The sequence below is a fragment of the Microcebus murinus genome, chromosome 11 (assembly GCF_040939455.1).
Source record: "Microcebus murinus isolate Inina chromosome 11, M.murinus_Inina_mat1.0, whole genome shotgun sequence".
Classification (NCBI taxonomy): Eukaryota; Metazoa; Chordata; class Mammalia; order Primates; family Cheirogaleidae; genus Microcebus; species Microcebus murinus.
This window is the reverse complement of record NC_134114.1, coordinates 29863586-29880146: the sequence shown is the minus strand read 5'-3', so window position 1 is coordinate 29880146 and position 16561 is coordinate 29863586. Positions and strand designations below refer to the sequence as shown.

At 38.5% G+C, this 16561-nt stretch overlaps 1 protein-coding gene, 1 long non-coding RNA gene and 1 pseudogene across 2 annotated transcripts in view; 2 read left to right on the top strand and 1 right to left on the bottom strand.

Moving 5' to 3' along the window:
• Window positions 1-16561, bottom strand: part of LOC109731308 (uncharacterized) — a 106651-nt gene that overhangs the window by 56058 nt on the left and 34032 nt on the right. Inside the window, exon 2 of the long non-coding RNA XR_012921674.1 lies at window positions 11393-11465. This is a non-coding gene — a long non-coding RNA (uncharacterized LOC109731308). The remainder of the gene's footprint in view (window positions 1-11392; window positions 11466-16561) is intronic.
• C9 (complement C9) overlaps window positions 1-16561 on the top strand; it is a 47089-nt gene that overhangs the window by 20633 nt on the left and 9895 nt on the right. The window contains exons 5-8 of the mRNA XM_012736490.2: window positions 2525-2663; window positions 5765-6031; window positions 10660-10900; window positions 14554-14682. Of these exons, the coding sequence (XP_012591944.2) occupies window positions 2525-2663; window positions 5765-6031; window positions 10660-10900; window positions 14554-14682 (776 nt within the window). The remainder of the gene's footprint in view (window positions 1-2524; window positions 2664-5764; window positions 6032-10659; window positions 10901-14553; window positions 14683-16561) is intronic.
• On the top strand, window positions 7030-8374 carry LOC105855477 (glyceraldehyde-3-phosphate dehydrogenase pseudogene; annotated as a pseudogene).

Genomic DNA, 16561 nt, shown 5'->3' with positions numbered 1-16561 from the left:
TGACCCTCCCACGGTGATCTCTTTCTCTTAAAGAATCAACTTGTACAGTACTTACACATACCACTCATTTGATACAAGTACTGTGGTCCCTCAGTATCCAAGGGTGATTGGTTCCAGGACATCCTGCATCTATCAAAATGCTTGGATGCTCAAGTCCCTGATAAAATGATGTAGTATTTGCATATAACTTATGCACATCCCTCTGTATACTTTAAATTCTCTCTGGATTACTTAAAATACCTAATACAATGTAAATACTATGTAAATGGTTGTTACACTGTATTATTTGGAGAATAATGACAAGGAAAAAAACATTGTACATGTTCAGTAAAGATGCAATTTTTTTCCAAATATTTTTGATCCACAGTTGGATGAATCCACAGATACAGAACCCACAGATATGGAGGGCAGACTGTATGTTCTTCCTTGGACTATTTTTTGAAATTAGTGATTGTATGTCCAACTCCCTAACTTGAACACAATTCTGAGAGCAGATATTGTGTATTAATTATCTTAATACTACCCCTGTTAGTTAGTTACAAACACAATAGATATAGTAGTCACCTAAGAGTTAATCAAAGGTTATTTTCATTGTTCACTGAAAGTAAAAACATACAGGGTCTCTATTAATGCAAATACACAGTAGGACAGAGTTCACTACCAAACAAAGACAATATAGCTGAGATCTTATTTAAAAAGCAAACACAGATCATTTGTTTCCAACATTGCATGTCTTTGAGGTTGGAGTGGTGGCATCAAAACCTTAGTGATACCAACGTAAGTATTTATTGCTCACAAGACTGGGCTTGACTGGCAGTTCTGCCTCAAACTGCAATGGCTAGGGTGGTTCTACTTCCCACTGAGGTTTAGGGATTACTGAGGTTTGGGGATAAGCTGGGGTTACTGGGGTAGCCAGGCCAAAAGGGCAGCAACTACCCATCAGAAGCCCTTTGCAAGTCAATGGCATAAATACAAGAAAGCATAAAGAACCACAAGACCTATTTATGCCCAGCCTCTGCACTGGCCCACTGTCACTCTCAACCAAGTGCTATTGGCCAAAGCAAGTCACATGGCCAACCACAAAGTGAGTGGGGGGAACGACACTTTGCCCACCATGAGGCCATGCCTGGAATGTATTAATATATGGAAAGATGGGTGACGAACTGAGAACAAAATTTTCATCTTCCATAAGATGTTTAAGAAAGTAATCCAAATATGTAATGTTTCTTTTTTTCTCATATTCAAGTTAATAGGTATAACTTTTGGTCCTATATTAGAATTTTTGGCTCATAGCATTTTTCATGAAAGGTACTTTTGGTGAGATAGGCAGTGAGAGATGGTTAATTTTATCTATACATCAGCCTTGAGAAAGATATCTGTATATCAATTCTTTAACTTGTCTTCTATTAAAGTCAAACTCCTATGTTCATTTTCTTTGCAGATTTAAAGTTTATTAAAAATGTGCTATTTATATAAAGATGTTGTTTTTAACCCACTGACAATAGGATACCATTTCAAGTATTTTTCTTGCATTAGCAATGGGATTATGGTAAGCCATCCACACTCTAACAAATTACTCTTGAAACCAACACCCAGATTTGTAATCCAGTTCATTGGAGTTAGGAATGTGGTCTAGAGAAATAGAAGAGTCTATGCTTTTGTGCCAAGGTAAGTTATAGTTTTGAGGATCACACCTCCATTTTGGCCTTCCTGGCTTGGGGCCATTTATTCCAGATACAGCCTAGATAGCAAAAACTGTGTCTGTCCAGTTAACAAAGGTGTACTTCACAAAGAACTAAGTGCTTCTTATTCATATATTTTTTTTAAGCCTACAAAATCAAACAACCTTTTTCAAGCTAAATAAGATTTCTATTTATGAATTTAAGCTTGCCAAATAAAAATATTTTGCTGTGGAAAAAGTAGAACTTTTGAGAATGCCTCACTAGAATGCTGAAATTTTTGTGTTCGTATTGGAAAGTATAATAGGAATAATGTAAGTCTGGGGGGAATGAGGTTCTTGACAAGCAGTGAGACAGCTGGAGGAAAAGGCTTAAGTTTAAAGAGAATGTGGAGAGAGAGAAAGAGTCCCAATGTTGATTCATAGATGAAAAATTACATGCATATGTTATATTTCCCCCCTGAGATGCTCTGTTCTCAAATAATTTAAATAGTTGGTATTACAGCATCGGCTCTTGATTCACCAGGGGAGGTTAGGTAAGAGTTACAGCAGTGGAGTTAAGACTCTAGGAGCCAGATGGTCCCACGTGCCTTACTTATTGCGTTTCTTTCATTGCACAGAGCCCTAGTTGCCTAAAAGAGTTTATAAGGCCCTTCTAAGGTTTGCTTTCTGCCAGAGACACTGAGCCAAGGTGAATAGGCTCTTGCTTCTGTTCCTGATTATAACGCACACATATTGGGTGATGGTGACATGAACCGAAGCTGTCTCACTTTTCCTGGCTACAGAGGGCTGCCTTGCATTAGCTTGTGGTATTTCCATGCCTGATACTACTCTGTTCATTCTCAGAATCAACATTTTAGGGATGGAGCCCCTAAGCACACCTTTCGACAATGAGGTCTACAATGGACTCTGTAACCGGGATCGGGATGGAAACACTTTAACCTACTACCGAAGACCCTGGAATGTAGCTTCTCTGGCCTATGAGGTAAGTCTTCTAAGAAGAAAATATTGTTCAGGTTTTGGTGGAAAAGTTGCTTCAATATATTTAATACCAAATATCATGAAAAAACACAGTAGAGTAAGAATGTGAACATAAGACTCAAAGAAGAGGAGATGTAGCTTGCATTTCTTTAGAAACATAGAATAGTCTGTATTCAATCCTCAGTAATGTTCACCTAGTGATAAAGATTGGGCAAATACCTAGACAGCATAAAAAGAATCATCTAAGGGGTTTAGATAACTGAAAATTAAATCAGTGCTGATTTAAGTAGTGATTACTCTGTTTCCATGTTACTTAAGTTTTTATTTTTATATTTTTGCTAGTCTTCCAAGAAAAACCCATCTTTCCGTTTGTTTTCCTTTATTATTCCCCTGTGAAAAGGCTGCTTGACTAATGTGAGTGACTATTTTCACTCACCTCAAATCTCTACATCTTACAAAACTCTTAAAATGACTTCTACTCTACACAATGCCATCCCAAACTTACTACCTTCCTTAAAGTCACCCAATTCTCCAGAACCATCCACAGACTAGACCTCCCATCCATTCAATTAATTAATATTTATCATATGTGGAGATACCTTCTTTGATCCAAGCAAGATATAATAAAGAAAATTAATTAGCTTATTCTGAACCAGGAGCTACAATAGTCTGTTTCTTAAAATGGCCCCATTGGTAAAGAACCCCCATAATGTCTGCTTTATTCAATTAGAAACAAAGCTATTATCATTGTGAGCCCCAGCAGTTTGAGAAATATATATACTATTAAATACATATATAGTTAATTTTCCCTTACTTTCTAACAATGTTATCAATCAACATGAAGTGATCCTGTTGTATGAATGCTAAAGACTTGAACACCTGGACCATTCGCCTGGCTTTTTTTTTTTTTTGCATGTGGAATCATACTGTCATATTTCTTGTGCCTATAAGTCCAGAATAGAATCAGTTTCCCACAAACCTGAGGGAACCTTTTTTGGTTGTTGATTTTTCCCCACAGTGCCAGGATTATCTTCTTTAAGCATGAAATTTTGTGAGGGGAAGATGATCATCTTTTTGAAAAGTGTTACAGATGTTCTACTTTTTAAAATAGAATATACCAAACCTGATAACCTTGGCCATTGCTGAGGGGAGACGGTTATTGTTTTTTATTTTGTTTGGGGTTCAGTCTGCACTTTACAGTTTCCCTGTCTTTACCACTATGACCAGCCTCTTAGCTTCTCTATAGAGAAAGGGTAATAACTTGTATAACACATAATGGTGAGGGCTGGGGAGAAGGGTCACCCAAGACTGATCTTGAAGCTACGTTTGGAGAGGAAACACTGTTTTCCCTTATCTACAACCCTGGAAACAGCTATTTTTAGCATTTTAGAATGTCTGGGACTTTAGAAAGATAATGTGGTGATTACCCTGTATATGACTTACACTCCAGTGGGGTTTGGAGCAGCATCCCACAGTCAAACACATTATCATTCCTATAGCAAAACTAATGTTCACACATGGTGGGAGAAAGGAAGACTATAAATGGCTTTTTATCAGTTCAAGTCAGATTAATACTTCCAAAGGAGTCTCGGCATCAAGTTTGTAAAAAAGCAGATAGGAATTGTGGAATATTTATTTGATGCCAACTGAGAAAAAAGGCTGCAAGAGTTGAGGAGGGGGTTGCTAAAGCCTCCATATCAGTCCCTTGGTGTTCCCACTGCCGGTAATCCACTTACTCAAATCTGTCATGGTCTTAGAACTTAAGTAGCCAAACTTGTTATAACCATACATAAAAGAACATGAACTTACATGAGTGGAAATTGCTATTTTAACTTATTAGAGGGGATTTTTTTTCTTCAATTTCTAATACTCAGTGGAATACATTAACTACCTTCTCATGGATATCATTATAGCACCTGAAGGCAAATTATATATATATATCATACTTCCTTATAGCCTATTACCAATGCCAATGCCAACTCCATATATGTGTACCTAAGTGCTCATCAATCTTTGTTGAATTAATTAATTTTTAAATCTTGTTTAAATTACTTATTGGCAATAATTTATTTGTCTTTTATTATTTGAAAGAATTCTACTGGCCTATCATTACATTGGGATACACTTAGATAATAACTTTAGGTTTCTTATGCAGAACAGCCACTCAATACATGTTGCTGAATCCAATCCATGCCACTGCCTGAAGAGATAGGTGCTCCCTCCCAGTCAAGAGTCACACCTGTTTCAGAAGATGTCTGAAAAGGAAGCTGAACCATTGCTATAACAACCCTCCCATTGATATCTGATAATAGCCAACTGGCAAATGATATTTTCATTGAAAGCTTTAATTTTTGACTAGGTTGTTTAGTGTAGTAGGTTTTTCATACAAAAATGCATGTTTTTTTAAAACAGTGAAAAGTTCAAACAACACCAAAGATTATGCAAGGAAAAGTAAGAGCTTCTTCTCCCTCTAGATTCCCATTTCACATTTCCTTTTGCAAGGAAAACTCTCTATGACATTTTGCCTACTGTTATAGTAATTTTCTATGCACATAAAAGCATTTCTTTTTCTAACAGGCTGTAGAATGTAAAGGTTTAACAAGTTTTGAAGCCAGGCAGCTCAGAGCTCAAGTCCTAGCCTTTCTACTTAAGTTCATTAATGTGTAAAATACTCAAAACAATGCATGGCCCATAAGCCTTCAGTTAAAAGTTAGCTTTTATCTTTCTTTTTTTTCCACACAAATGGGAATATACATGCATACATTCTGCAATAACTTTTTAATTATTAATGTATTAACTGTTGAAAGCTTGCTCTGTTCTAAGCCCTTCATATGCATTATCTCACTGAATCTCCATAACGACCTTTGGGCTGGGTATGATGGAGTGTCTGTACTGTACAGGAAGGAAGCACAGGGTTACTGTATAACATTTTCAAAGTCCCAGAGCCGATTTTGAACACCAGCAATCTGACTCCTGCACCTTCACTTTTAACTCCATTGTTCTACTGCCTTTCAAATGATTGCTTGATTTTTTTGTTTGTTTCTGTTCTGTTTTTGCTTTTGTTTTGTATCTTGTTTTCAATAACACTTTGTAATTTTCTTTTAGACCAAAGCTGATAAAAATTTCAGAACCGAATATTTTGAAGAACAGATTCAAGCATTTAAAAGTATCATCCAAGAGAGGACATCAACTTTTAATGCAAATTTAGCTCTAAAATTCACACCCACTGAAGTAAAAAAAGCTAAATTTGAAGAAAATGAAAATTCTCAGGCCAAAGATTCCCCAAATTCTCAATATACCCGGGGTAATTTTCAATTTTTATATTCCAAAAATGAAACTTACCAACTACTCTTGTCATATTCTTCAAAGAAGGTAAGACCAAACATTTACTAAAGAGAATATAATAGACTATGTTTCAAACTAATCAAGCTCCCTTTTTAAAGTTTAAGCATTTAGATAGATAGAGATCACAAGAGAAAAAAGCAACATGTATCAAATCCTCAAATATGTAGCTAGAACGCCAGGAAGAAGAATACCAACTGTAGAAAAATCTTATGGGATCTTTGGCAACAGTAAGTGAATCAGATATTTGATGGTAGCAAGCAGAGAAAGAATGTGTATTAAGAATTCAGAATGTACTTCTTGACTGAGACTGTGGTAACAGACCATTCAATTTATATAATTGTCGTCCTTATAACAAAGAATCATACTAAGAAATTCCAGTAATTCATTGCAAAGCCTTAGAATGATGGCTGTTTACTTAGTACAAAATGTGTCTCTATAGTAATAATGCCATGAAATTATATGCATTGCACATAAAATTGGTCTAAATACTTTGTAATCGTATCTTTAATTTGAGATTTTGAAAATGTGTTCCTTTTTTTTTTTTATATTTAGGCCAGATTTTTAAGTTTGTTCAACACCTTTGGAATAAATACAAAAAATATATACTTTCTGTAATCTGTATGATTCTTGTAAAATTCTCATTCTTCTTTTTCTAATACCATAGTCACCTATTTGGACAACCTTCTCCCACATTGAAATAAGAATTTACTCTTGGTACTTACATTATTCATAATGTATAATTGTTTTGTATGGGTCTGTACTTTTCCCCTGTATTCACATGCATATCCACCCACAGTATACAGGTGGAAAACACGTTAAATCATTCAACAAATATTTAATTGTGGTCTTACTATGTGACCAGGCACTGTCTTAGATGCTTAGAATATTTTTGTGAACCAAGCTGAAAAAAATTTTTGTCCTCATGAAGCTGAATGAGACAGCAGAAAGAGACAACCAAAACCAACAAATATAATAGCAAAAAATGGAAGTTATATAGTATTTTAAAATACTACATAATGCTATATAATAAATTACTATATAATAAATGCTATATAAGAAAATGCTATAAATGCTATATAATAAATTACTACATAATAAATGCTATGGGACAAAAGGTAACATAAAGGAAACCAGGAATGCCTAGAAAGTGGCAGTATTAAAAAGGAAGCTCAGGGCTCTCTGGTCCTCCTGTTCGACAGATAGCCGCATCTTCTCAGGCAGCGCCAGCACCGTCTCCCAGACACCATGGTGAAAGTGAAGGCCGGAATAAACGGCTTTGGCCGTATTGGGCGCCTGGTCACCAGGGCTGCTTTTAACTCTGGCAAAGTGGATATTGTCGCCATCAACGACCCCTTCATTGACCTCAAGTACATGGTCTACATGTTCCAGTATGACTCCACCCATGGCAAGTTCCATGGCATGGTCAAGGCAGAGAACGGGAAGCTTGTCATCAATGGCCAGCCCATAACCATCTTCCAGGAGCGAGATCCCACCAAAATCAAATGGGGTGAAGCGGGCGCTGATTACGTCGTGGAGTCCACTGGCATCTTCACTACCCTGGAGAAGGCTGGGGCTCACCTAGATGAGGGTGCCAAAAGGGTCATCATCTCTGCCCCCTCTGCTGACACCCCCATGTTTGTGATGGGCGTGAACCACGACAAGTACCAAAACAACCTCACCATCGTCAGCAATGCCTCCTGCACCACCAACTGCTTAGCCCCCCTGGCCAAGGTCATCCATGACAACTTTGGCATCATGGAGGGACTCATGACCACAGTCCATGCTGTCACTGCCACCCAGAAGACCATGGATGGCCCCTCTGGGAAGATGTGGCATGATGGCCGTGGGGATCTCCAGAACATCATCCTTGTGTCCACTGGCGTGGCCAAGGCTGTGGGCAAGGTCATCCCCGAGCTGAATGGGAAGCTCACTGGCATGGTCTTCCGCGTGCCCACTGCCAACGTGTCCATGGTGGACCTGACCTGCCGTCTGGAGAAGCCGGCCAAGTATGATGACATCAAGAAGGTGGTGAAGCAGGCAGCGGATGGCCCCCTCAAGGGCATCCTGGGCTACACTGAGCACCAGGTTGTCTCCTCCGACTTCAACAGTGACACCCACTCTTCCACCGTTGATGCTGGGGCTGGCATCGCCCTCAACGACCACTTTGTAAAGCTCGTTGCCTGGTACAACAATGAATTTGGCTACAGCAACAGGGTGGTGGAACTAATGGCCCACATGGCCACCAAGGAGTAAAAGTCCCGGACCATCAGCCCCAGCCAGAGCACCGAGGAAGAGAGAGGCCTCAGCTGCTGGGGTGTCCCTGCCTACTCAGTCCCCACCTCACTGAGAATCTCCCCTCCTCACGATGCACTTTCCATGCCAGAGCCCCTGAAGAATGGGAGGGGCCTAGGGAGCCCCACCTTGTCATGTACCATCAATAAAGTTCACTGTACTAGGCCAAAAAAAAAAAAAAAAAAAAAGGAAGCTCAGGGTAGGCTTCACTGAGACGAGATTCACTGAGTAAAGATTGGAAGGAGAGGAGACAGTATTAATAAGACAGTTAGATTTGAGATGATTTACCTGGCAGAAGGAACTGTTAGAGATAAGTCTCTCATATAGGAAAACCTTGATGTGATAAATTGGTCAAATGAAATCAGAAGGAGAAAAAAATCAGAGAGATTACCTTGAATCAGACCTTGAAGGCCCTCAAAGCCCACTGTAACAGTATGGCTTTCTTCTGAGTGACATGGAGGACACTGGAGGACTCTGCACAGAGGATTGACATATCCTATTATATTTTCAATGATCACTCTAAGTACTCTGCCAAGAAGAGATTATGGGTGCTAAGAGCAAAGACAAGGAGTCTTGTTAAAAACTATTGAAGGAATCCAGATGAGAGATGATAGTAGTTCAGACAGGACAGTTGGAGAGTCAAACTGACTGCAAGGTTTTTGGCCCGGGCAACTGGAAAGATGGAGATGCTGATTAGAGAAAATTTCAGGTAGAGCAGGTTTGGAGAGGAAGAGCAGTACCTACGTTTTGGTTAGGTCGTGTTTGAGATATCTATTAGGTATTCAACTGGAGTTGCCAAGTAGGAAGTTGGTGTTATCAGGCTGGAGTTTGGGAAAGAGATCTGGGTTTGAGCCATAAATTTGAGAGTTGTTGACTTGAAGTCATGGGGTTTTGTGACACCACCAACAGTTGCTGTAGATAGAAAATAAAAGAAGATCAAAGACCAAATTCAGGGAAGTTTAATAGAAGACATCTGGGGAAAGAGGAGAAACTAGCACAACTAGAAGTGCCCAAGAGCCTTCCTACTCGGAGTGTGGTCTATAGAACAGCAGCATCAAAATTACTGGGAAGCTAGAACCTCAGACTCCGCCCCAGTCCTACTGAATCAGAATTGCATTTTCACAGGATTTCTAGGTGATTTGCTTGTATTTTATACATTGAGAACCACTACTCTAGAAGACAATAAAAGTTCTATCAAGGAGAAAAGAGTGATGAACTGTCAAATGTGCTAATATGTCAAAGAAGATGAGGGCTAAGAAGTGATCACTGCCTTTAGGATTTTGAAGGTCACTGATAACCTTGACAAGAGAAGTTTTGTTGGAGTAGCAAGGGCAACAGCATGACTGAAATAGACTTAAGAGAAACTAGGAAGAGAGGAATTGGAATTATCCAGCATAGAAAACCCTTTCAAGAAATTTTGCTTCTAACAAGGGCAAAGAAATGGGTAGCAGTTGGTTGGGCAAATGAGGCCAGGATAATTTTTTTTCTTGTTTTAAGATAGAATAAACAAAAGCTTATTTGGATAGAAATGATCTAAGCGAGATCTTTGAAATAAATTGACTTAAAGGACATCATACCAAGAAAATTTAATCATAAAAGTAGACTCAGGCTTCTTGCCCTAAAAAAAAAAATCCCTCATGCCCTTTGCAATCAATTCCCTGTCACCTTAGATGTAACCACTTACCAGATTTATCTGACCATAGCTTAGTTTTACTTACTCTAAAACTTAATATGAATAAAATCATACTGGAGTTATATAGTATATATTTCTTTGCATCTGACTTCTTTCACTCAGCATAATATTCTTGACAGTTATTTATTTGCTATTTATTTTATTTATGTTATTTATGTTGCTGCATGTATCAGTAGTTTTTACCTTTTTATTGCCAACTAGTATTCCATTGTGTGAATATACCACAGTTGTTTGTTGATTTCCCTGTTGATGGACATTTGAGTTGTTTCCAATTTTAAGCTATTCTAACTGATGCTGCTATGAAATTCTTGTATAAATTTTTTGTGGACAATATTTTTATTGATCTTAGCTAAATATATAGAAATAGAATTCCTGGTAATAGGGTAGATGTGTGTTTAACTTCATGAGAAACTGCTGAATAGTTCTAAAATGTAGCTATATAATTTCATACTCCCACCAGCAATGCACAATCCTCACCAATAATTGCACCTCCTCCTCAACAGTTGTATTCATATTATTTTAAGTTTAGCCATTCTAATGGATTAAAATTATATCTCATAGTTACTGCTAAACATTTTAGTGCCTGTGAAAATCCTAAATTTTGTGATTTTAATTTGAAATAATAGTGATAAAACTCATATTTCTTTCCTTTATCTGCTTTATAACAAAGGAAAAACATTTTCTGCATGTGAAAGGAGTAATTCATCTGGGAAGATTTGTAATGAGAAGTCGAGATGTTATACTGACAACAACTTTCTTGGATGACATAAAAGCTTTGCCAGCTGCCTATGGAAAGGGAGAATATTTTGCCTTTTTGGAAACCTATGGAACACACTACAGCAGCTCTGGGTCTCTAGGAGGACTCTATGAACTAATCTATGTTTTGGATAAAGCTGCTATGAATGAGAAAGGTATGCCTAGAAATAGAGCTCTCACTTCAAATGCTGTTTTGACTAAATGTTATTCTGTTCACTATCCTCTTTCAGTGATTAAAGTCTTAAGAATGAAAAGCCCTATAACCAGCTCCTTTGAGAAAACTCTCTTCCTGCCTGTTGGCACCTAAAATCCTGTTAAATAGCAAGTCAACTTCCATCTTGAATAAGCTGACTTGGTCAAATACTACTCAGCAGTGTTACTGAAAGATGCGTTGCAACTTAATGTTTATTAGAACATGATGCTGCTTTTAGTGAAACAGGTGAAAAAAAGTGCAGAGAAATAATATATATAACCTATTTCTTAATCAGTAGACTAGTTCAATTCATGTATGACAATTACCTTTCAAGATATATTTCAGAATATTGGACAGGAAATATTGTTCTACATTTTCTCTTAGCAGGTATGGGAGAAGCAATGTTATTATATAAATCTAACATCTTAAAGCAAAGATGGAAAATTAGTTTTACCTCATATGATGACAATTCTCATCATATGATGGTTGTTGAATCAGGTTCATATTGAGTAGGTTTCTGGCCACACCTGAAATCAAGAGAAAAAGGACCGTGGTTGATCATCAATATCTGCCACAGGTAGAAGATAAGCCTCTGTGCTACACAGTTACTGTCCTGGCCTAGTTTTAATCATTTATTTTGTGAGAGTGATTATGACTAGTTATAATATTCCTTAATAAGGTGATAGATGCCCGCATATCTCCTCTCTGCCTTGTGTCTCTTAGGAAGAAAAGTGTTGCTAAAAACCACTTCCATGGCTGCTATGGGGTCAGATGTCAAGTGAAGAGGAGAATTAACTGACCTTAAAGCCCGACAGTCCCCCCACAGTCAGTAATACTTGATGGATGAAAAAATATGACATGGCCAGAACCAACTGGTCTTCATGCCCAGTCTTGTCTCGGGCAGGTAGAAGCTTTCCCAGGGGACACAGAGTATGAGGTTTCTTGGCTTACTCTGTCTCATGAGGCAATATGCAGGGGTCCTCAAACTTTTTAAACAGGAGGCCAGTTCACTGTCCCTCAGACCGTTGGAGGGCCACTGGAGAGTGTGGCACACATTCCACACATGCGCACTGTGGGCCCCGGACGAGTCGGCTGCTAAGCAGGACAGGCAGCAGCTGCAAAACACCCGGCAGGCTGGATAAATGTCCTCGGCTGGCCGCACGTGGCCCGTGGGCCATAGTTTGAGGACGCCTGAATTCTACAGCATAGCGAGGTTGCTACAAGCCCCACTTGATAGGCTATATTGATAGACATATCAAATAAGGAAGAAACACAAGAAGATTGAGTCTTGAGTAACTTCGAAATTAGAAGATAAAGGCTCAGCAAGGCTGATCAAAAGACAAAGAACCCTTCAGGCCAGGAGTTACTTTGGTAAAAACGAAACAAAAACAACAACGACAAAAACAAATAAGCAAAAATAACTCCATAAGCTGAGCCCTTTAACCCTGAGTAACTCAGAGTTTTCCACTTAAATCTACTTAGCTTTTGGCCTTAATAGCAAAGGATGACTAGGTCAACCCTAGTACCTTTGAAGACAAAGTCATCTTTCTCACTTCTCCAGTGCCAGTACCTCAGTATTAAGCCATGTCCTCCACCTCAGTTGGGGATGTCTGGACTTGGAAGTGTCCACTGCTAAGGCAGAGAATCTAAGCCCTTTGGGGTCACCTAGGTATTTTTCACCCTTATCTTCAGAATCAGAGTCCTCATGCTTCCTAAAAATAAGGTTGAAAATCTAGAATTCTGGATTACTGGCTTTGTCTTCCATTTTTATCCTCCCTCTTCCCTTCCCATGGGAAATGCTACCTGATAATTCTTAAGTTCTAACTAATTTTGGATGCACAAGAAATATTTATTGGATAAATGAATTCCCAAATGCCCCCAGATATTTATTTCTAACACTCATTGTGGAATCCTGTGATTAATTTGATCTCCCTTTCCTTTTACATAAAGCATTTTGGCTTCCAGGATAAATAATCACATATTTGTGTGTGTGTGTGTGTGTGTGAGAGAGAGAGAGAGAGAGAGACAGACAGACAGACAGACAGACAGACAGACAGACAGAGATAGAGACAGAGGTAAGAAATAAATAAAAACAAAAACAGATATGGTCAATGAGCTGAGGTCTGGGCTATTTACCCTTAAAACAGAGGAGTTGTTAATTTTTATAAATCAAAGTGTAGGGTCACAGTATGTTCTCAGTTCTTGGTGTGTTCTTGGCCAAAGAATAACCAGATACACCAAAGGCAAGGCAAGCATGAAACAAAGTTTATTGAAGAAGGACAAGACAGATTTACAGAGCAAGAGCAAGATATAGGTTCACTGAGCAAGAGCAAGATATGTTCACCTCAGACAACAAATGGACTCCCTGTGGTAACAAAAAGGGCCTTGGTTATAGCCTGGGGTCTTGTTTTATGGTGTCTAGGCTGGGCCCTCCGTGTGGTTCAAACGTCATAATTGAACCACTTTGATGGACATTTGGGAGATACATAACCTGAGTCTTACTGCGCATGCAGATTTCCTATGAGCCTCTCTGAAAGCCCATTTCAGGGGGTGAACTGCAATGTAGATTTAAGCTAATGACATAATAATTAGCCTTAGATTGTTCTAGGTCTCCTTCCAGATCCTACTGTACCTGTGCTGCTTTGCCCATGGGCTAGGGAATCCTCTGCATTCTTTTACAGCTGGCTCACTAAGTTCTGATTGGCAGATTCACAAGGTCCTCCCACACACCTCCCCCAGGTGTGGCAATTGCTCAGCCCGCCTTTGTTTCCAGGAGAGGCAGGAGGTCCTCACTCTGTACCCAACAAAAAAAACAGACACTAAATGATAGACTTTGAGAAAATATTAGAATTTTTCTTCCTAATACCTGGGCATCTATTAATACATACCACAATGAGTCAGCTTCCAAGATTGGTTTCTACTAAATAGCATTCATAGGACCAAAACAAAGTTGTCATATACATAAGCAATCTGTCCAAAGTGATGAATCAGCTATCTTAATGATGAACTGAGTCTTCCAAAGAGGATCAGGAGTTGATGATGCATGTCATGACCAAATTATGAAGTTCATATAGAGAAGTGTTTAATAGCCAGAAAGCTCAGGAGTCAAATCCAAACCTGGCTCACTACTGCCTGAGTAATTAGCCATCAGTAGGTTACTTAACTGCTTTATGATTCCATATGCTCATTTGTCAAATGAGAACAATAACAGTACTTACTTCATAAGGCCAATGTGAGAATTAAATTAGTTAATGAATACAATATGCTTAGAATAATGCAAAGTATGTAATAAGTAGTCAATACATGTTAAACATTACTGCCCCCCTTCTATGGTAGTAGAGATAAAGGACTTTACTATAATCACCAGTCTAACCTATATTCCTTTTAACATAGTGGTAAATTTAATGTGCCTTTGCCATTAAGTTGACAAGCAAGGTCAAAAAGAGTCCACTAGATTCTAATACGAGGACAAAGCAGAATAAACATGACCTTGTATTTGAATTCGGTAATGATGTCTAAGAACCTAAGTATGTTTCTTACAAAATAGCAAAATTGTCATTTATTTGTGGTGTGATAGACATTATCTAACAATTTTCAAATAAATACATTAAACAGGTGTGGAACTAAGAGATATAAAGAGATGCCTTGGGTATCATCTGGATTTCTCTCTGAGTATGTCTGGAGTCTCTGCTGCAGCTCAAGTTAATAAAAGTGATTGTTTAAAGAGGGGTGAAGGTAAAATTGGTAAGTGTGGCCTAACTTATTAGGTTTTAAAAAGCCAGGGGTAGATGACAATGAGCACTGCCCTCTCACAATGTCTACCTTCTATTTTGTCTACCCTCTTTGGTCAGAAAAGTGCTTAAAAATTACTTTATCTTTACAGTGGTTTCCAAACCACTATAAACAGAGATAGCCCATGGATATTCATCGATATCAATATAGTGCATAACTCTCGAGGGTGCCCTTCACACTGTAGTGATTGTAGATTTGTATATTGATCATGGCAATGGTAGAAGGCCAATGGTAGAAAAATATTTGGAGGAAGTTTCCTTTTCTCCACATAATTTTAACAAAGGTTCCAAATGGTTGCATGGTGCTATGTGCATCCATTGACAAAGGAAAAGGCCAAAAACCATTTCCCCAATTCAACCTTTCACCTGACTTGAAATCCCTAATCCATTCTTAACATTACATCAGTGTGTAACCTTTATAAAAATACAAATATCTTTGGTATGAATATTACTTTCTATTGTTAGCAAATTTACAAGCATGAGGTAGTGCTGGAGTTCTCAACTTTTACTCTAATCAAAAATACCTGAGAGGCCGGGCGCTGTGGCTCACGCCTGTAATCCTAGCTCTTGGGAGGCCGAGGCGGGCGGATTGCTCAAGGTCAGGAGTTCAAAACCAGCCTGAGCAAGAGCGAGACCCGTCTCTACTATAAATAGAAAGAAATTAATTGGCCAACTGATATATATATAAAAAATTAGCCGGGCATGGTGGCGCATGCCTGTAGTCCCAGCTACCCGGGAGGCTGAGGCAGAAGGATCACTCGAGCCCAGGAGTTTGAGGTTGCTGTGAGCTAGGACGCCACGGCACTCACTCTAGCCTGGGCAACAAAGCGAGACTCTGTCTCAAAAAAAAAAAAAAAAAAAAAATACCTGAGAGCATTTTTAAAAATACAAATGCTCGAGACTCACCTTTAAAGGTGTCAACTAATAGTTGGGAGGCAGAAGTGGGGAAAAGCCTGATATTTTTAAAAGTGTAACCACCACTAAGATGTAGTCATGATTGAAAACAAGTGATGAAATGAGAAAAAAACCTGAATTTGCCTTTCATATGACATAATTTCTATATTTGGCCCTTAAGCTAACTGTGTAATTTGGGCTAGTCACTCCACCTCTCTAAGTTTTTAATTTCTCATCCATAAAAATAAGAAAGAATAAACAAAAATCTTCTTGAAATTCCTTTCCAGTTTTGAAAATTCACAACTCTAAAAGACTTAAAAAGGTTTGTCAAAATTGGTTTAGTCTGCAGAGAGACACTGAGGGAAAAATGGGTAGGATTTTGAAATGGAAAGAAATTTTACTTTTCACATTATTCTTTTTTGTACTCTTTGATCTTTTTTATAATATCAAAATAATTTAAAACAAACCTATAAAATATAATTATGAAGATAAATCTGCAACAAAACAAAAAAATATATAGTACACCCAAAATTATGTTTAGTTCTCATGTATACATGTGTGTATATGATCAGCTGTGAATCATCAGTGGATGGAGAAAAATTATCTGTACTATTTTTATTTTTAAAAAAAGATGACCGAAGTTTACAATTGGTCTACTAATAAAAATGGTCCTTACAGGCCGGGCGCTGTGGCTCACGCCTGTAATCCTAGCTCTTGGGAGGCCGAGGCGGGCGGATTGCTCGAGGTCAGGAGTTCAAAACCAGCCTGAGCAAGAGCGAGACCCCGTCTCTACTATAAATAGAAAGAAATTAATTGGCCAACTGATATATATATAAAAAATGAGCCGGGCATGGTGGCGCATGCCTGTAGTCCCAGCTACTCGGGGGGCTGAGGCAGAAGGATCACTCAAGCCCAGGAGTTTGAGGTTGCTGTGAGCT